The sequence below is a fragment of the Gopherus evgoodei genome, chromosome 1 (assembly GCF_007399415.2).
Source record: "Gopherus evgoodei ecotype Sinaloan lineage chromosome 1, rGopEvg1_v1.p, whole genome shotgun sequence".
In the NCBI taxonomy this organism is placed as follows: Eukaryota; Metazoa; Chordata; order Testudines; family Testudinidae; genus Gopherus; species Gopherus evgoodei.
This window is the reverse complement of record NC_044322.1, coordinates 59,134,220-59,155,593: the sequence shown is the minus strand read 5'-3', so window position 1 is coordinate 59,155,593 and position 21,374 is coordinate 59,134,220. Positions and strand designations below refer to the sequence as shown.

The following is a 21,374-nucleotide window of genomic DNA, read 5'->3' as shown; positions in this document are numbered from 1 at the left end:
GGCTGGCAGGAGTTGGTGGTAAGAACCCCAGACCAGCAGCGGGCTGAGCAGGGCCTGGGATCCTTGTCTACGGTTCCAGCCACCAGCCCACTGCCGGTTTGGGGTTTCATTTACTCAGCTGGCAGTGGCCTGAGCAGGACCGGTGGCCAAGACCTCAGATAATAACAATAGTTTATATATATAATATAGACATAGAGAGAAACCTTCTACAAACATTAAAATGTATTACTGGCACGAGAAACCTTAAATTACAGTGAACTTGGCACACCACTTCTGAAAGGTTGCCGACCCGACCCCTGGTATAGAGTGACCATATGTTGTACTAAGATTCTCCTGCTTTTTTTTTCCCTGTGAGTCAGTATAACTTTTGCCAGCCCAGAAGTTGGGCAGCCAATGTTTTACGTTTTCACAATGTTTCCTCCAACTTTCATAAAGTAAATACATAGTTAATATGAGTTAAAAAGGCCAGGGACACTTCTTTGTGAAGAATCTGTACAGCAGATCATGCCCATAGATGATCCAGAAAAGAAATTTGAGGTTGAATTTTTTAATGTTGTGATGGATAAAGCAGTAGCTGCTGTTGATGAAAGGTTTAATACCTTGCAAGTACACCATGAATAGTTTGGATTTTTGTATGACATAACTAAATTCAACGAAATAGGAAAACAAGAGCAACTAATGACGAAGTGCAAGAACCTAGAGAGCCTCCTGAAGCACGGTGATAGTTTTGATTTAAATGGACTTGAACTGTACGAAGAATTGGGTACACTGTCATCAATGTTGCCACATGCAAAATCGGTGATGGACATTGTACAGTTTATTCATACCTGCAGACTTGTTGACATATATACTAATGTGTACATTGCCACTCGTATTCTACTGACAATTCCTTTAACAATAGCATCAGGAGAATGGAGTTTCTCAAAACTAAAGCTCATTAAAAACTATCTCCGCTCTACAATGAGTCAGGAACGCTTAACTGGTCTTGCTATTCTTGCAATCAAATAAGACACGACTTTGTCTTTGTCATACGATGACATTATTACTGATTTTGTATCCAAAAAAGCCAGAAAGATTACTTTTAATTAAAACAAATCTTTGTTTCAATACTTCTTCATATAAATTTCCAATAAAATTTTGATAAATTAAAAAAAATTTGCATCATTCTGTCATCAGAATTTTTTCTATAGTGCTGCTTCTTTAGTGCTAGTCCATTAGCATTACAGTGTGCTTAATTAAGTTAAACTGGTTTTAATAACGTGAATGTGGCAAGTTTTCCAATACTGTAAACTTATGTTTGTGTTGCTAAGAGCAGATCAGGCACAGGGGCACCAGTTTAATAATCTCGCCTAGGGCACCATAAATCCTAAGGCCAGCCCTGGGAGAAGGTATAAAGAACCCTGAAAGCATCACCATTTTCTTTCTTTCCTGCTCTGATTTTTGGACTATGGATTTACACTAAAAGGAGCATATTGACTATAGATTGAGGACCTTCCAATCTTTTGGAAGTTCCAAGAGACTTTACAAGCCAGCAATCTGTAACATCACTGCTACAAACCTGATCTAAGAACTTTGCAATGATTGTATGTATATGATTTCTTTGATTATTTTAACTCTCTCCTCTTTCTTTTCTCTTATAAATAAGCCATTAGATATTAGACGCTAAAGGATTGGCAACAGCATGATGATTGGGTAGGATCTGAGTTATATACTGACCTGGCTATGTGGCTGATCTCTTGGGATTAGAGGACCCTATATATGATTAAATTGGTTTGCAGGAACCACTCATCATAGAGTCCCGTGTCTGGGTGATGAAACAAGGGCTGGACTGCCTAAGCAGAGTGTATTTCTGACTTCTTGTTAACCAGCGTGGTGAGACAGAAGTTTACTTTTGTTACTGGCTTGGTATAATCTAATAGAATAACCACCAGTTTGGGCTGAGCCTGCCCTATTTCTCAGTGGTTTGTCCTGAACCTGGCATTCTGAGCTGTGACCCACTGAGGCACAGTGCAGGTTAAGAGCTCCTGCCTGAGGATTCAGCAGCAGCCGCAGAGCTTTAGGAGGCATTGTTTCTGCCTCCATGTCACTCAAAGTCTTTGTACATTTGGTGAGCTATGTGAGCTGGTCATCTCAGTCAAGTTTCCAGTTGGAAAGACGGGCCCATCATCACCCAAAAACCAAATTTCACCACCAAAGTGGCACCCTTGCAGAATCAGCAAAGAGACCAAGAACAGAATGACCATGGAAACTGAACCACCATCTTGGTCCGACAGGTGTCTATTCTGGGTCAGTGATAAGGCACATGCTATGGGAGAAAATAATATTTGAATAGACGCGGATAGTTAATAAGATAAAATATGCATTTTTAAAAAGTGAAAATGGGCCAAAATAAATTAAAATGACATTAGAATAGTGAAGTGCAATATAAATTCAGGTTGTTTCCCTCAGACAGCACCAATAAAATAGAGGCCGTAAGAATGGCCATATTGGGTCAGACCAATAGTCTATCTAGCCCAGTATCCTGTCTTCTAACAGTGGCCAATGCCAGATGCTTCATAGGGAATGAACAGAACAGGGCAATTTATTGAGTGATCCATCTCATTCTCCAGTCCCAGTTTCAGGCATTCAAATAACTGGGATTCTCAAAACCTGCCGTCCCCCTAATCACTCTGCTTGTATTCTGTACCCCTTCCTCCCACCATTTGTCTTCGTCTTTTCAGACTGTAAACTCCTTGTGTGCAGTGATTGTGTCTTCCTGTGCATTTGTACAGCATTTAGCCCAAGGAAGCTTGAATACTGACTGGGGCCTCTGGGCACTATCATAATACAAAAAATAACTGGGAAGTACTTCTGCTGCTTCCCGTGCAATAGATTTTGTTATTCACGGCAGTATCCGCCCGTTCCGTGGACAACAGTTGTATTACAAATCTATTTACTAACACTACTAGCATACTACTCTAGTAGTATTTTTCATTTTCAAAGCACTTTACCAACAGGAAGTACACTAATTAAGCCTAACAACAACACCCCGGCAAGATAAGAAAATATTAGCCATGCCCCTTTATTTTCCCAAAGAGGAAACTGAGGCAGAGAGTTTAAGTGATTTGCAGAAAAGTGTCAGAGAGACTCAGTGTCAGGGCCAATCAATCTATAGCCAAAAATAAATCTGTTACATATTTTTCTTACTTCTCATAAGAGTAATTGCTAGCAGGTTACTTTTGTGTAATGTGTGAGTTGCACAGCGAGACTGCAGCCAACTCGGGTACTATGACATTATCATTCCTGCTTAGTTTAGTAATGAAAAGGTATCCATCACTCTAATCTGCGCTGGTTAGGCCTCAACTGGAGTAGTGTGTCCAGTTCTGGGCACCGCATTTCAAGAAAAATGTGGAGAAATTGGAGAGGATCCAGAAAAGAGCAACAAGAATGAGTAAAGGTCTTGAGAACATGATCTACGAAGGAAGGCTGAAAGAATTGGGTTTGTTTAGTTTGGCAAAGAGAAGACTGAGAGGGGACATGATAGCAGTTTTCAGATATCTAAAAGGATGTCATGAGGAGGAGGTAGAATATTTGTTCACCTTAGCCTCTAAGGATAGAACAAGAAGCAATGGGCTTAAACTGCAGCAAGGCAGATTTAGGTTGGACATTAGGAAAAAGTTCCTAACTGTCAGGGTAGTTAAACACTGTAATAAATTGCCTCGGGAGGTTGTGGAATCTCCATCTCTGGAGGTATTTAAGAGTAGGTTAGATAAATGTCTATCAGGGATGGTCTAGACAGTATCTGGTCCTGCCATGAGGGCAGGGGACTGGACTCGATGACCTCTCGAGGTCCCTTCCAGTCCTAGAGTCTATGAATCTATGAAAGTAAATGAAATTAATCTCAGCGATTACATCTCTGGATCATGTTTTTAAAAAGCAATTTGTTACTCCTGTCAGTCACTTCAGAAGTAAACTCATCCAGCCAAATCCTGCAGTCCACATTCATTATTTGGCACTGATGTAGCCCTGCAAATTTAAATAGCACTTTACAGAAAGGGAGTGAGATCAAGCTCCATTCCATGAAGAGTTTACAGCCTACGTGTCTGACCCTGTGAATGCTCCCAGTGAAGTCAATGAAACAATTTGTGTGAGTAAAGTTGGCACATTGGGCCTGAATTTAGGCCTAACCGACCGCTATGCCTACCTTCATGCCTCCAGCTTCCATCCCGGACACATCACACGATCCATTGTCTACAGCCAAGCACTGAGGTACAACCGCATCTGCTCTAACCCCTCAGACAGAGACCAACACCTACAAAATCTCCACCAAGCATTCTCAAAACTACAATACCCGCACGAGGAAATAAGGAAACAGATCAACAGAGCCAGACGTGTACCCAGAAGCCTCCTACTGCAAGACAAACCCAAGAAAGAAACCAACAGGACTCCACTGGCCATCACATACAGCCTCCAGCTAAAACCCCTCCAACGCATCATCAAGGATCTACAACCCATCCTGGACAATGATCCCACACTTTCACAGGCCTTGGGTGGCAGGCCAGTCCTTGCCCACAGACAACCTGCCAACCTGAAACATATTCTCACCAGTAACTGCACACCGCACCATAATAACTCTAGCTCAGGAACCAATCCATGCAACAAACCTCGATGCCAACTCTGCCCACATATCTACACCAGCGACACCATCACTAACCAGATCATTCACACCATCACTGGTTCATTCACCTGCACATCCACCAATGTAATATACGCCATCATATGCCAGCAATGCCCCTCTGCTATGTACATCAGCCAAACTGGACAGTCTCTACGGAAAAGGATAAATGGACACAAATCAGACATTAGGAATGGCAATATACAAAAACCTGTAGGAGAGCACTTCAACCTCCCTGGCCACACTATAGCAGACCTTAAGGTGGCCATCCTGCAGCAAAAAAACTTCAGGACCAGACTTCAAAGAGAAACTGCCGAGCTTCAGTTCATCTGCAAATTTGACACCATCAGCTCAGGATTGAACAAAGACTGTGAATGGCTTGCCAACTACAGAACCAGTTTCTCCTCTCTTGGTTTTCACACCTCAACTACTAGAACAGGGCCTCATCCTCCCTGATTGAACTGACCTCGTTATCTCTAGCTTGCTTGCTAGCATATATATACCTGCCCCTGGATATTTCCACCACATGCATCTGAAGAAGTGGGTATTCACCCACGAAAGCTCATGCTCCAAAACGTCTGTTAGTCTATAAGGTGCCACAGGATTCTTTGCTACTTTTACAGATCCAGACTAACACGGCTACCCCTCTGATACTTGACAATTTAGGGTGGGTGCAAGGATGTTTCGCGCCCTAGGTGAAACTTCCACCTTGTGCCGCTCCTCTCCCCGAGCCCTGTGGCAGCTCTCTGTCCGCCCCCTCTGTCATAAACAGATAGCTAAGGGTTAATGTCTCTTTCACCTCTAGCTAATCTTTTAAATGTAAAGTAAACCAGAAAAACCACTTTATTTGCATGTGTATTGTGCTGGTACTTGACTCACAATCGGAGTGCTATTGTCTGACAAAAGACTCTTTTGTCACAGCTTAATGGTTCCTTGCTTAATATGCAAGCTACTGCCAGGAGAGAACAGAAAAAAAATTTCTCTCTGGTTCCTTTTAAAACCAAACCCTCTCTGCTTAAAAGCCCCTAGCAGAGAAAAGAAAAATATAATATTCCTACTGGCTTCTGGATTCTATCTATCCCACCGCTGCACACCATGTCATAACATTTTTTCCCAGATCTGGACCTTAGCGTCCAAAATATGGGTGTTAGCATGAAAACCTCCAAGCTTAGTTACCAGCTTGGACCTGGTAAAGCTGCCACCAGCCAGGAATCTACACACATATAAATACAAAAGAAAACAATATAAACCTATGGTCTTACTATCTTTGTACTTACAAGTTGGAAACAGAAGATTAGAAAGCCTAGAGATAGAAAAATCACTCTCATAGCCGAGAGGGCACAGACACAAGACAAAGAACAAAGAACTCACACCCAAAACTTCCCTCCACCCAGATTTGAAAAAAAATCTTGTTTTCTGATTGGTCCTCTGGTCAGGTGTTTTAGGTCACTGCTTGTTAACCCTTTTTTAGGTGAAAGAGACATTAACCCTTAGCTATCTGTTTATGACACCCTCCACCTTGTGGCACCCTCCCCCCCTGTGGCAGCTCCCCCCTGCCTGGGGAGCTGTGTGGCAGCTCCCCGCCCCAGCTCACCTCTGCTCCACCTCCTCCCCGAGCATGCCGTTGCCCCTCCACTTCTCCCGCCTCCCAGGCTTGCGGCCCCAAGCCTGGGAGGGATAGAAGCAGAGTGGGGCGGCATGCTCAGGGGAGGAGGTGGAGTAGACGTGAGCTGGGGCAGAGAGTTCCCCTGCATGCTGCCCCCCCCTTACTTGCTGCAGGTGGCCCTCCCCATGCCCCCCTTCCCCAGCTCCCTCCGCCTAAATGCCGGCGACAACCGGGGCAACCGAAGATCCAGCCGCCACCAACGGACCTGAAATGCCACCCCCCAAATGCTAGTGCCCTAGGCGACCACCTAGGTCGCCTAATGGGTTGCACCGGCCTGCCTGAATTAAACAACAGGAAGTAGGAGATGGAAAAGAGGCATTAGGGGTACAACCAATAGCAGTCTGAACTCTGGTATGTGCCACATGGAGCCTATATTTTAAAAATTGTTAATTAAGCAGGAGTAGCCAACCCTGGGAGAGGACAGCAGTTGGAAACCTAATCAAAAGCAGTTGGTATTACAAAGGGATATGAAAGATGAGTGAGGATGCTTGGCTGACTGGCAGAGCGAGTATATGACAGAGATTGGGAATAGCATGAAAAGAGGCACAAAAGCACAAGTGGGAAAAGATATGGAGCATCAAAGCACAGCATAAGGTGAGGAGTGTAGGAAAAAGAAGGGGCTGAGATCTAAGTGCCTTGGAAGTCAGGACCAGGAATTTGAACTTGATACAAAAAGAAACATTTCATCACTTGGATTTGTACAACTCTGCAATGAAAACACAGCAACCCAATACCCACTGTTACCCAGCCCTACCCTGCACCCACCTCCTTCAGGACAAGAGAAAAACGATGGGCCGTGATGTGCTGACAAACGGGCTGTTATGGCAGGAAGCGACTTCCAAAGGCTCAGGGCAGGGCCCTGCCAGCTGCCCTTTCTCTCTCACGCTAATGGGGCTCTACCTAAAGCATCTCCACTAATCTCAGCTATGGCGCTGTCTTGCATAGAGACCACGAAAGGGTTCTAGGGAGGAGTGGCATAGTCAGAGAAGAAGGAAAGGAACATTATCTTGGCTACAGTCCAAATGTTAGATAGATTGAGGAGGGGAGATTCCAGGAGGACAGGAAGTGGGAGGTTATTGCAGTCAGTTGAAGTCAATAGTATAAGGAGTGCAAGATTTGACCTACAGTATGTAACTAGTTACTTGTATCTCAACAACCCGCTATGCAAACCATTGTTAAGGGCCTAATGTCTGCTTGTATTTTATAGCCACACCAGGGCCAGTATTTAACTCCTTACTTCAGAAGGAAAGGGTTTATTTAGAACCAAGTTATACTGACAAGACGAAGAGATAATAGGAACATGAATTTCACTTGACTTATTTAATCAGACTTTTGTTGCATTGACACAGGCATCACCACATTTAGCCGATGAGCAAAGAATATTTTTCATAAGCACAGTGTTGATTATGTGGATGGGATGAAGTGAGAAGAGAGATGGTGTATTATCTAGCTTACTGTAGTCTCGTCCCCTGGCCCATCTGCATGCTATTGCCTGAGGTGGTGACCACTTCTATGGCTCCTCTGATAGGGCCTGCAGCCCTGTCACTGCTTTACACTCCACTCACCATTTGTACTGCATCATTCATACTCCAAAGTGCACAGAGGGCTCACTGATCCAAATATCAAGAGCATTCTCAGCTCTGAGGGGCAGCATTGGGGTACAGTGAGGGACGCATTGCAGGGTACAAGGCTCTCTTTAGAGGCTCAGTCCCAAGAAATGGTCCCTGTCTGGCCATCCTCTCTCCTTTTGGTGGCCAGAGCTAAACCTACATCTTACTTTATTTCCTACAAATTACACGAAGTAAATAAGAATTGTGTTTCCTAGAATCAGCATGGTAGTCTTTGCCATTTAATACAGCAGCCTTCCTTGCCACAAAAGCACAGCAAAGTAATGAAAGGCAAAAGACCTCAGGTACATGTGCGCAACATAATTTGCAAATGAATGAAGACTGCAAACCCCCAAGCCCCACATCCCATTATCTCTCTAATGGAAACTCATGCCGAGTTTAACGTGCAGTAAAGAACAAAACAAAAGTTCTATAAAGAAACCAGACTTTGATTAACTTTTTTTTACCCTAGAGTCCAGCTGCTGCATATAAGACCAAAGGTATTCTATATTGGCGCCAAAAGGATGCACATGAAGAAATGTGGATATGATACCTGTATTAAAACAAACACACAAGGTTTTGAAATTATCTGAGGCAATATATCACATGTCTAAACACAGTTATTCTGAATAAGTCATTGCAAGTTTTTCAGTCTGAGTTACAATTCTTATATTTCTTACACAGTTCAATAAACAAAAGAGAACATTACATTTTTAACACAGCCACAGTAACACAATAAACACAATCGCTCATCTTCAGGAATGACAGCAGCTAGCAAGTAAGTGACCAAGATAATATACAGATGAATAAAGGGATTTCTAAACAAAGACTTGCTCGAAGCATTTCAATTACCTATTTTATGCTTGATTTACCAATATGTAATAGTAGATATTGGAATGGAAAAATTATTGCTTTTTCTCCTTTAGTGGAAGCTCTGTTGTGAAAATGTTTCATATAAACTGTGTTAGAAACTGCAGTGCCTTGAATTTTTTTTATAATTATGTTGTTGCCAGTTATGATAAGTGTTTAATCCATATTACCCCTAAATTTTGCTGAGAGAAACACAAATCCTTCCTGACATTTTTACTTTTTTTTTCCTTAAAAGGGAGCAAGCCCTGTCTTTCTTCACTGCAATTTACAAGATCATGTTAAAAGGTCTGGAAATAAAGGGCTGAAGAGGAGTCAGATTCTAAATCTAGAGGTTTTTTCCTGTAGTGGAAATGGAGTGTCAGCATAATAGTGATGAATCAGGAAAGCAGGATGTTGGATGTCAGCATTGCTATTAAAAGCATTATCCCATCTCTCCTTCTCTAATGAACAGTGAGTATATGTAATGGTCATCAGCATGCATGTCACTAACTATTTGCTGAGAGTTGAACAGTAAGATTCAAAGATACGTTCAGCTCCCTTTGGTTGAGTTTCTTAATAAACCTTAAGGAGTGGTTCTGTATTTTTAAGGCATAAACAGAGCAAGAGCAAAATGCTCACAAATTACAAAATGGGTCCCTGTATCTTGTGAACTGCAGGCCACTCTGCTGGTCCAGATACTGACTGGAATAGAATCACCTTTAAGTTTCCACTTTTCCCAAACACTGGCAACAGTAGAAAAAGATAAGTAAAGCTTAACTCATTTTACATCTTTCCTTTTCCTCTTTCAGATTTCCACTTATGTTTGCAAAGACTTACTTACATACCGAGTCATCCCATGGAAATCCATGGAACTAGCCATCCACATTGTATAAACATATGCACATGTGTAAATCTTCGCAGGTTCAAGGTCTCTGTCAATAATTGCAGAACTGGGCCCAAACTAAATACCACTAAACTTTGACTGGTGCTGTTGGAAATCCAAACCTGTATTCAGACCTCAGTTTGCTAATGGTACCATCTCTGTTATAGATTGAATCAAAATTTCAGCTCCAAAAACCTCTGTTTTGGGGTATTCAAAATCCAGATCTGATTTCTGCATCTACAGCCCCTCTTTAATTAATATGAAGGAAATAAAAAGCTACTTGAAAATATGCTTGTAATTATTGACTAGAGATGCATGATACCAAGCTAGTAACTCAGCTTTTCTTAAGTGAATTTTAGTGCTTGTGAAATATTGACAATTCTAGAGAATGGGCAGCTATAGGGCAAAGTCTCCTCTTACCAATTACCAGTGAGCCTCATCCCTGATCGTGAAGGAAAGAGCAATGTTGGGTTTCCATGCCTGTGCAGTCCTTGGTTCCCATTAAGACCATCAGTTCTGATGATGGTCGTCTGATGTGGACATATGACCATTAGGACCAGGACTGAGACCACATGCTCACTTCACATGAGCCATGGGAAAGCCATAAAGTGGGATGGATTCAAATAACTGGTCACTTAGCAGTGAAAAGCTCTATATAAAATTCCCAATATACCAAGTCATCTACCTCAATTTAGCCAAGAATAAATCAAAGGCATTCATTTACGTTACAATGAAAAGCAAGCCAAATGCTGGGACCGAAATTATGGATGGAATGTCTAATCCAAAATTTAAAAGAACCCAAACTAACAACCTTATATATCACAATCCATCCTCACTATATCATGTCATGTCAGTCACAGTTCATTTCCTGGAATGGACCAATGCCCATTAAATATAATTTCCCTTCCAAGTTTTTCATTAGGTATGCTAAATTATTAACTGTCTTTGTGGTATTTCCCATACTTATTCTTGTCAGTAAACTGTCACCTAATGTAAAAAAAAAGAAAAAAAAAAGGAAACTGTTAAGGGCATCCTTATTTAGTTCAATATTGTTTCTGTTCCTTTCTCTTTCATCCATTTTGTTAGTGCGATGGGTAGATAACCATTCACACTGTTCTATTCCATGATACCAGGGCCACCTAGAGGATTCAGGGTCCTGGGGCGGAAGGACTTCCCGCCGCCGAATGGCCGCCGAAGACCCAGAAGTTCAGCGGCAGGTCCTGGGGCGGAAGGACCTCCTGCTGCCGAATTGCTGCCGAAGACCCGCCCTGGGACCCGCCGCCAAAGTGCCGGAAGGACCCCCCGCTGCGGGTCTTCGGGGAACTTCGGTGGCGGGTCCCGGAACGGAAGGACCCCCTGCCACCGAATTACCGCCGACAACCCAGAGCAGAAGAAGCTCTGGGGGCCCGGGCCTCACGTTCTTTTCTGGGGGCCCTGGAGCGAGTGAAAGACCCTGTTCCAGGGCCCCCAAAAACCTCTCATGGGGGATCCTGCGGGGCCCGGGGCCTGGCGCAAATTGCCCTTCTTGCCCCTCCTTCTGGGCAGCCCTGCATGAGACCCTAAAACAACTAAATTCAGTATCTACCTATAGTAACATTACAAGCATAGAGGCAGATCCTGTGACTTGTCCTCCATAGGAAATGCTTATGTTAAAACCAGTAGGCCTTCTTGGGTGAGTAAGGCTTAGTCATATGAGTGAGCCTTGTAGGACTGGTTCTATATCCCTTATGATGAAAATGTTTCTATTTATTCCATTTGACTGTATTTATTCCATTTATTCCATTCTGACTGTAACTGACTGTAACCAGTGTGAACACATGTGAATGATAAGCAGTACAGTCTTTAGTTCTAATTCAATGAAGTTAAATGCAAATATACATTGACAATAAACAAGAGCTTCAAGGTTGCTTATTCTATGATAATTTTTTCTAGGTTGTTATATGCAGTGATGAACTGAGTACTGAGTTGTCTTACCTATTAGTAGTGCCTCTTTCTCCGACTTCAGACCTTGGCTTCGTTTCTCAGAATTTTTTTCTCTTTCTTGGTTGACCAGTGCTACTGTCAACATATTGATTTCCTATAAAGTTTAAAAACAAAATAGGTGTTTATGTAGATTTCATTCATTTCAATAAACACCCTGCCTGCTGCTTTTTTACTCTCTTTATAAAAGATCATTACTTTAATTTACAGCTAAGGACAAAACAGTTATAAATAATTGAGTTGTTTGCAGAATATTAAAGACTTTTTTGCAGCACTGTTTCCTCAACTGCTGCAAGCAGAGGAATTTCCTGTATATAGTAGGTGCCAACTTTGTCACAGCTGTCTCTTTATTAGACATGACAGAAGGCAGATACCGTAAATGAGAGAGGTTTAGAAAATTCCACTTTTATAGCAAGCAGAATGGGGCCCTTATAACCTCCTAAGAAAATTTCAGAACAAAGGCGAGAGCTAGGTAATATGGTTGGATTGTTACATTTACATGGCTTTTTGGCACTGAAGGAGGGATTTGACAGGCTGTGAATATTTCACATTTTTTAAATAAAAATCATTGTGACAAACTTTCTGCTCTAGTAACTGACTTACATTTTTAAAATTACCTTCATGAGAAAAAGAGTTAGAAATGTGTGTATGTGTGTATGTGGGGGGGGGGGACCTGCTGATTCCAAGAAGCAGTAATTACAGTAAAATCTTGAAGGGCCGTCACCTAAGTAGCTGTGTTTGGTCCAGCTGCTTCTCAGTAGAGTTAAGCAAGAAACTGTTTTCCTGTCATGCGAAATTTTTAAAAAATTTCTTATCCAAAATCAGTACAAAAAAATCACAATTTTAGAAATGTTTGTGTCCCACAAATCCAATATTTTTTGATTTGGGTTAATTGAAATTTTTTGTTTTGATCATTTTGAAATGTTTTGTTTCAGTTTCAGTCATTTTTTATTTAAATGTTTTTACACTAGCTAGATTCAATTTTGAAACAAAAAGCGGCTTGGAACTGGAAAAATCTGATTTTTCATTTAGAAAATGACAATTACAAAATGATGTTTCAACAATTTTGATTTTTTTTTTTTAAATTTGAGTTGAGAAATTCCTGCAAAAAAAATTCAGTTTCCACTAATTGGCATTTTTGGGTGAAAAAGCATTTTGTCGCAAGATTGTCAACCAGCTCTGCTTCTCAAACAAGAAAGTCATTTAGGCATTAACTAACTTGTAGTACTGTCATGCAAATAATAAATGATAACAACAACATCATCATCCCTGGGATGGAAAGCACTAATGATACTGCTCCAGATACAACCCGCAGCTGAAGTAAGTACTAATCTGCTGCAGACTTTGGGCAACAAAAAGGGGAAGAGGAAGAAGCCTAATGAAAGCCTGTAAATGTATCTATCTCTGGGTTCAGCAATGGGAGGGAAGCCCCGCTGAGCAGAGTAATTGGGCTAGGAGGAAGATGAAGGCGAATACAGGATGAAGCCAGAGCAATGCAAGTCAGTAGAGACTGTATACATTACGATATAATTTTTGTCTCCAAGGATATAAAAGCATTCTAAAAAGGGTAATTATGGAGCGGGAGGAGAGAGACCAACAGGATGAGCACTTGATAAAACAATCCCACAAAACACTTGACTACCTTTTTTTGGAAAGCTAGAAAATTTTGTCAAGCGGTGATACAGGGAAAGAAACTCTACTCCCTTTGGAATTAGAGAGCAGATGGTGTCTCATCTAATGGGCAGGTCTGAGGATGTGCAAAACCCTCAGCATGATTTATGGAGCAGTGTTAATGGAGACTAGAGGAAGTCACAGGAAGTTGTTCTTGCTTGGACGGATGGTGGAGGTAGAAAGCAGGGAAACAGTGGTAATCTTGCTAGTGACACAGAGGATGCTTAAAAAGCAGGTTGCAGGCACTTGTGCAATTAAGAGTGAATGGGCTTACAGGAATAAAATTCTTCTGTGCAAGACTTGCTGCCCCAGAGAAGATGATAAAATGGATAAATGGAGCCATTTGTATGAGTTTGATGGCGAATATGGCCAAGTCTGGCTTAGGGATTCATGCCACAGCAAAAAGAGGACAGCAAAGAACGGTCAAAGGAGGCAGTAGCAACATTGGAAGGAACCAGGAGTGGAAGTAAAAGGAAATGACCCTGTTCATATTTCCAAACAAAATTCACCTGCAACTCATCCAGAGTTTGCACTTGCAATTATAATGTCAGTGAAAATCTTACTAATTACATATCTAACTACGGTATGTATTCCAGAGGCAAATCTGGTAGGTGGGTATGAAGCCACTAAGCTTTGCAGCCACTCAGTTCACTTGTGGGCAGGGAAAAAAATGGTGTATTTTTTGCAGGCACAAATTGTGTCTGCAAACAGAAAAACTAAAGGTCAGCCTGGCTGGACATTTACTCGAAGAGTGCTGGACTAGGCAACAACTAACTGGAAGGATCATGGGTTACAGAATGACAGGTGTTTCACCCCTGTGACATAAGCAGGACTGTTAGCAACCAGCAGCCTCTGTAGCACTGTTGGAGAAACACTGCACTAGAGTATCTCCATTTTCCAGCACAGCTTTGTTACACCCTTAGTTCAGAGGCCATTTCTACTTGGCAGATGTTATTTTCTGGTCCTTTATGCAGTCCTCTTTACCAGGTTTCATTATGAAATAAATAGTTTGCAACCATCTGTATTACTGCAATAAAGGAGAAGAGCGTGGCTGAGCATGGAAAAATTAGGATTAATTAGAAGTGAAATGACCTTGGAAGGACCAAATGCAATATGTGGCTGGTTAAATAGCATTTGGAAGCCGTTAGGCCCCAGGAGTATTCATTAGTCACAAATTTCATCAGGTAACTGTAGAACATGGATGCATGACTAGAGTGCTACAGTGCTACATATAAGGCAAACCTTTCTGCCCAGTGTGGATGGAGTAATTCCTTATGGTGCTAGCACAGTTACCAAAAAAGGGACCTTTCGGTGTAAGTGGGACCAGAGTATCATATTAATTTTTTCCTCAAACAGATGATGAAAGGATTTGAATTCCCCTCCTCCACTTTGGTCCAAATGTTGTTTGGTCCACTCCCAGTCAATGGATGGGTCATTACACAAACTAAAAACTATTTCCCCATGCTAATTTTCCCCTTACTGTTACTCATACTTTCTTGTCAACTGTTTGAAATGGGTCATCCTGATTACCAGTACAAAAGTTTTTTTTTCCTTCTGCTGATAATAGCCCACCTTAATTGATTTGTCTCATTACAGTTGGTATGGCAACCCCCATCTTTTCATGTTCTCTCTCTCTAAATATACAGCTTCCTACTGTATTTTCCACTCCATGCGTTTGATGAAGTGGGTTTTAGCCCACAAAAACTTATGCCCAAATAAATTTGTTAGTCTCTAAGGTGCCACAAGTACTCCTCATTCTTTTTGCTGATACAGACTAACATGGCTACCACTTTGAAACCAGTAAAAGTTACCACACTTTGTGTGAGGTCATAACACGTTTTGACATACACTGACTATACAAAGTGCGATTAACAGCTGTTTCATGCAGTGTTGCCAACAGTAGCAGGAGAAGGGGAAGTAGAGAAGGACATTACTTAAGGCCTTGGCTACACTGGCGCTTTACAGCGCTGCAACTTTCTCGCTCAGGGGTGTGAAAAAAACACCCCTCTGAGCGCTGCAAGATACAGCGCTGTAAAGCGGCAGTGTAAACAGTGCCGCAGCGCTGGGGGCGCGGCTCCCAGCGCTGCAAGCTAAATCCCATCAAGATGTGGAGTATGTGCAGCACTGAGAGAGCTCTCTCCCAGTGCTGGCGCTGCGACCACACTCGCACTTCAAAGTGCTGCCGCGGCAGCGCTTTGAAGTTTCAAGTGTAGCCATACCCTAAGTGTCTGGCAGTGTGGGGCACATCGGGAGCAACTGCAGAGTGCTGGCCATACATAAGCAGTTAGTTACCCTTTCTTATCCGCTCCAGGCTTTCTCTAAAGAAAGGTGAGGAGGAGGGAAAAAGCTCTGTATTTGAAACAAAAGCAAGAGGCATGCAGGTCATCCAGAGCAGGGTGAAGGCATGTGAAGAAAAGGCAATTTATATTTTTGAAGAAGAAAAAAACAGCAGAGCCAAATTTTGCTGTCCTCAGTTGAGCAAAACCGTTACTGATGCCAATAGAAGTTTTGCTTTGTTAAGGACTGCAGAATTCTACCTCAGATTTTAAACATATGGGCTAAATTCTGCTCATTTATACCCATGTAATCTAGTCATCTCATTATAAAAATGAATAGAATTTGGCCTTCAGTAGGAAGATCACCTGTTTTTTACAGTATATTTTTTCTTATGTGGGGAAGAGACCTCAATATTAATGCAAAATAGATTAATACAATTATAACTTCATTTCAAACTTGTTTTCACCTTTCCTAAATATTAAGATATAGCAACAAGAATGTTATAGCCAGGCTGCTTGGAAATACAACAATACATATATTTAGCTATTTACGTTACAAAGTGTTAAAGCTAATCAAAGAAATTCCAGAATGTTTCTGCTTTTATCTCCCAAGGACAAGCAAACATTACAAAGACAGACCATTCATGTTTTAAGTAGAGTAAGAAGGAATGTAGGGTGTGTTATCAGAGCCATAAATATATTTGTAAAGTGATCCCACACCAGCTCCTTCTTTTCTTTTCAAAGGGAAACCTGAGTTCGAAAGAATTCCAGAAATAGCCTTATTGAAACTGATTTATTTTGTAAACACCCTAACGTCTTCTTTTTTTTGCACTTGGGGAACATTTATGGTGGGGAATGTTTTGCAGAAGATACTGATTAATTCCAACTCACGTTTCCACTTAAAGATGAAAACCTTTGTTGTTTCTCAAATGTTTAAGATGGCATAAGCTTTCAAAATGTATATTTGCAAATATCTAAATGTAAACCTTCATATAATAACTGTCTCTGATAGCATTGTTGTATGAATAATAAGATGTCATATGTATAAATATAGCAAGCTCATTTGACGCTAAACTAGTAAATAATGTAAGAGGCCATTTAATTGCAAAATATTTATATTAATAGGGAATTAATTAGTTACTGGCAGTGCACAAGCAAATCCTCAGCAACTCAGGAAGACAAGAAAATTGGTGTTCCAAAAATTGTTCTGCAGAGTCAACAATTATTAAATATTTAAACTAAAGTCTTTGTAAGAGTTATTTAATTTAAAAAGTCTCTTTTGAGAGCTAAAAACTTGTGTATAAAGGACAGGAATGTTTGGACTGTTTGAAAACAATTTCATTTCCTCTCAAATGCTAATAAAATCAAGTCTCAAAAATGGATTGAATAAAAAGAAAACTTTTAAAATTAGTTTTAATTCTATCTAGATCTTTCTTGCTAGAAAAAGAACAAAGGCAATTAAAGAAATACTGCATATTCATTAAACGGACTGCATATTCAGGAGCTGAAAGTGTCAGCTAAACCAACCCTGAAGGCATGATGCCAATGAAAGTGACAACAACCAACTTGAATCTAAACAAGCCTGAGAGAGGTGTGTTTTCCTATCATGTCATGAAAATAGTAAGGAGAAGAGTTTAAAAGACTGAAGTGAGAACCCTACACACCACCCCACTGCTATTCTGCCTAGACTAGTAAGCACTCCATGACTCATCCATCCAACTCTACAAGCAAGCTGCCACAGACAGAGAGGACTTGGGAAGAAAGAAACCGAAGGAAAACCTCCCCAAGACCTCAATGTGGATTGATGAGAAAAAGTTAAGACTGCCAATGGATTAGATTTAAAACTCTTGTAATGATTTTACTGGGCTATGCAAATTCTGTTGTAACTTAAATTACTGTAATTTTCTCCTGTTTTATCATCAAGTGGTTAGACCATATATTTCTGGACCAGAGATAGGGGCTAGACATTGGTAAACAGCAAAATAGTGGGATGAAACTGAATTTAAGATTCTTAATATTTGTAATTGGCCTGGCTTAGGACAGCTCCTTAAATGGCTTCTTCAAAGTAATTAATATAAAAATCTTCTTTGATTTTCAAAGTTAAGATTGCTTACTTTGTATAAACTGTTTAGGTTATTATTAATAACTAGACAGATTTCATTTGCCCTTAAAAATATTATTTTGTCCATACATAAACAGTTTTAAACATCTAATAAGATACTAAAACTGAATTCACAGTAATTGTGGACAACAATACACTTTGGTCTTCCCTTATGAAGGGAAAAGAGCCCCTCAGACGTGGTCCACTCTCAAAGATGTAATTTCGGTTAAACACTCTCCACAGAGTTGGTATGCATACTTCCATCTTTTCATGTCCTCTGTATGTATAAATATCTCCTGTCTGTGTGTTCCATTCTGTGCATCTGAAGAAGTGAGCTGTAGCTCACGAAAGCTCATGCTGAAATAGATTTGTTAGTCTCTAAGGTGCCACAAGTACTCTTGTTCTTTCTCCGCAGAGAGACATACACAAGAGTTTGTAACGGAAGTAAAATTTTATTATTTGTGTTTAGTCATTTGTGTTTTGCCTCACGTTTTCTTTCCAGTCATTAATAATAAAATAGCTATGGTTAATAATTGTGATTATTTTGCTTGATCACAGATGTCCCCTAAAAGGATGGAAAAAAGCCCCTCTGACTAAATAATGGGAGACACACCCCTGAGCTGGCAGTGAGAGAATAGAGCGGTCCTACCATTTCTTGTTTCTCCAAACTAGCCACTTTTAGAATAAAATTACTTGGGATCCAACAGTTTTAAAACTACCCCTTTCTACACTACACTTACATATAATTTTTTGTTTTTTTTTAACCCTCGTACAACTGCTTTTGGCTTCCCCAAACTTTAAGTGCTGCAACTCAGTTTTTATTTCTTTCTACAACTGCTGACAATTGGTTACATATGTCTCCATAGCCACACAAAGTAATAATTTAATCTTGGTGTTCTGCCCCTATTGGATCTCTAATTCAATGTCCATTGAAGTCATCACAGAATAATAGAATATCAGGTTCGGAAGGGACCTCAGGAGGTCATCTAGTCCAACCCCCTGCTCAAAGCAGAACCAATCCCCCGAGGTGAAAGTAAGCTAGTACGGTCCGGTACGGCGTACTGGCTCTTGCCAGTACACCATGCTGGACCGGACTGGCTTCCCCATTTAAAGGGCCCAGGGCTCCCTGCATTGGCTGGAGCCCCAGACCCTTTAAACTGCCTCCCGAGCCCTGCTGCCGGAGTCCTGGGTAGCAGTGGCAGGGCTCTGGTGGTGATTTAAAGGGCCCAGGGCTCCAGCTGCTGTGGGGAGCCCCAGGCCCTTTAAATTGTCCCTGAGCCCCGGGGCTCCCAGCCACCTCAGGAGCCCCAGGGCCTTTAAATCTTGATTTAAAGGGCCCAGTTATTTAAAGACCCCACCTCTTCTGGTTGAGGCCACCCCCCTGCTCAGGACTCCAGTGTACAGGTAAGTCCTTTAAGTTACTTTTACCCCTGCCAATCACCAACTAAATCATCCCAGCCAGGGATTTGTCAAGCCTGACCTTAAAAATCTCTAAGGAAGGAGATTCCACCACCTCCCTAGGTAACCCATTCCAGTGCTTCAGCGGGAACCTTTCCACTGACTTCATTGCACATTGGGTCAGGCCCATTCTTAGATTTCAGGGACACACAGATTAAGTTGCAGCCTCAAACAGTAGGAAAAAAGGATGATATTTACACACCTCTGCTTTTCAACATGTTCTCTCATGATGGCCATCCTGGATTCCTTCCCAATTATTTGATTGAAAATATTCCGACTATTAGAAAGTCTCTAATACTTGAGTGATATAATTATCTTGCTATTGTGATGGAATCCAGAAAATCATTGGTTCTGCTTTAGAGGAAGAACTATTTCAGAGGGCTGGGGAAGATGCTTAAGAAGCTTGAGGCTCAGGTGATCTTCAGTGGGATTTTGCCTGTTTCTAGAGAATGGCAACAAAGGTGTGACAAGATTATGGCGATCAACAGATGGCTCAGGCAGTGGTGCTATAAGGAGGGCTTTGGGATATACGGCCACTGGGAAGCATTCATGGACAGAGGACTGTTCTCTCGGGATGGACTTCATCTGAGTAAGGAGGGAAACAGGCTTCTAGGATGGAGGCTAGCACAACAGATTAAGAGAGCTTTAAACTAGGAATTTGGGGGAGATGGTTGGGAGACGTCCAGGTAATCTCCACGCCGGAACTTAACATTGAGAGGGAAGAAAACAAAGTAAGAGAGATACACACTTGGGCAGAAGAATGGACATAAGGAGGAAGGGTAGTGTAGATACCAGTCTAATAGGTGATACTGGTGGTAGAATGTCTGTGCCTAACCAGATAAAGAATGTCAGTGAAGCCAAATGGCAAAAATTAAGATGTCTGTACATTAATGCGAGGAACCTAGGTAACAAAATGGAGGAGCTAGAGCTACTGGTGCAGGAAGTGAAACTGGATATTATAGGGATAACAGAAACATGGTGGAATAGTAGTCATGACTGGAGTACAGGTATTGAAGGCTATGTGCTGTTTAGGAAAGACAGAAATAAAGGCAAAGGTGGTGGAGTAGCATTGCATGTCAACGATGAGGTTAACTGTAAAGAAATAAGAAGTGATGGAATGGATAAGACAGAGTCTGTCTGGGCAAAAATCACAATGGGAAAGAAAGCTACTAGATCCTTCCCTGAGATAGTGCTTGGGGTGTGGTACAGACAGCCGGGATCTGACTTGGATATGGATAGAGACCTCTTTAATGTTTTAATGAAGTAAACACTAATAGGAATTGTGTGATCATGGGAGACTTTAACTTCCCAGATATAGACTGGAGGACAAGTGCTAGTAACAATAATAGGGCTCAAATTTTTCCGGATGTGATAGCTGATGGATTTCTTCACCAAGTAGTTGAAGAACCAACAAGAGGGGATGCCATTTTAGATTTGGTTTTGGTGAGCAGTGAGGACCTCATAGAAGAAATGGTTGTAGGGGACAACCTTGGTTCGAGTGATCATGAGCTAATTCAGTTCAAACTAGATGGAAGGATAAACAAAAATAGATCTGGGACTAGGATTTTTGATTTCAAAAGGGCTAACTTTAAAGAATTAAGGAAATTAGTTAGGGAAGTACATTGTACTGAAGAACTCATGGATCTAAAGGTGGAGAAGGCCTGGAATTACTTCAAGTCAAAGCTGCAGAAACTTTCAGAAGCCCGCATCCCAAGAAAGGGGGAAAAAATCATAGGTAGGAGTTGTAGACCAAACTGGATGAGCAAGCATCTTAGAGAGGTGATTATAAAGAAGCAGAAAGCCTACAAGATTGGAAGATGGGCAGGATTAGCAAGGAAAGCTACTTTATTGAGGTCAGAAAATGTAGGGATGAAGTGAGAAAGGCTAAAAGCCATGTAGAGTTGGATCTTGCAAAGGGAATTAAAACCAATAGTAAAAGGTTCTATAGCCATATAAATAAGAAGAAAACAAAGAAAGAAGAAGTGGGACGGCTAAACACTGAGGATGGAATGGAGGTTAACGATAATCTAGGCATGGCCCAATATTTAAACAAATACTTTGTCTCAGTCTGTAATAAGGCTAATGAGGAGCTTAGGGATAATGGTAGGATGACTAATGGGAATGAGGATATGGAGGTGGATATTACCACATCCGAGGTAGAAGCCAAACTCGAACAGCTTAATGGGATAAAATCGGAGGGCCCAGATAATCTTCATCCAAGAATATTAA

At 41.3% G+C, this 21,374-nt stretch overlaps 1 protein-coding gene across 5 annotated transcripts in view; it reads right to left on the bottom strand.

Moving 5' to 3' along the window:
- Window positions 1-21,374, bottom strand: part of ENOX1 (ecto-NOX disulfide-thiol exchanger 1) — a 543,507-nt gene that overhangs the window by 5,841 nt on the left and 516,292 nt on the right. For all 5 annotated transcript variants that reach the window (XM_030565681.1, XM_030565709.1, XM_030565691.1 and 2 more), the window contains 2 exons: window positions 11,634-11,736; window positions 8,395-8,480 (listed from right to left, as the gene is read on the bottom strand). In XM_030565681.1, coding sequence (XP_030421541.1) covers window positions 8,395-8,480; window positions 11,634-11,736 — 189 coding nt within the window. The remainder of the gene's footprint in view (window positions 1-8,394; window positions 8,481-11,633; window positions 11,737-21,374) is intronic.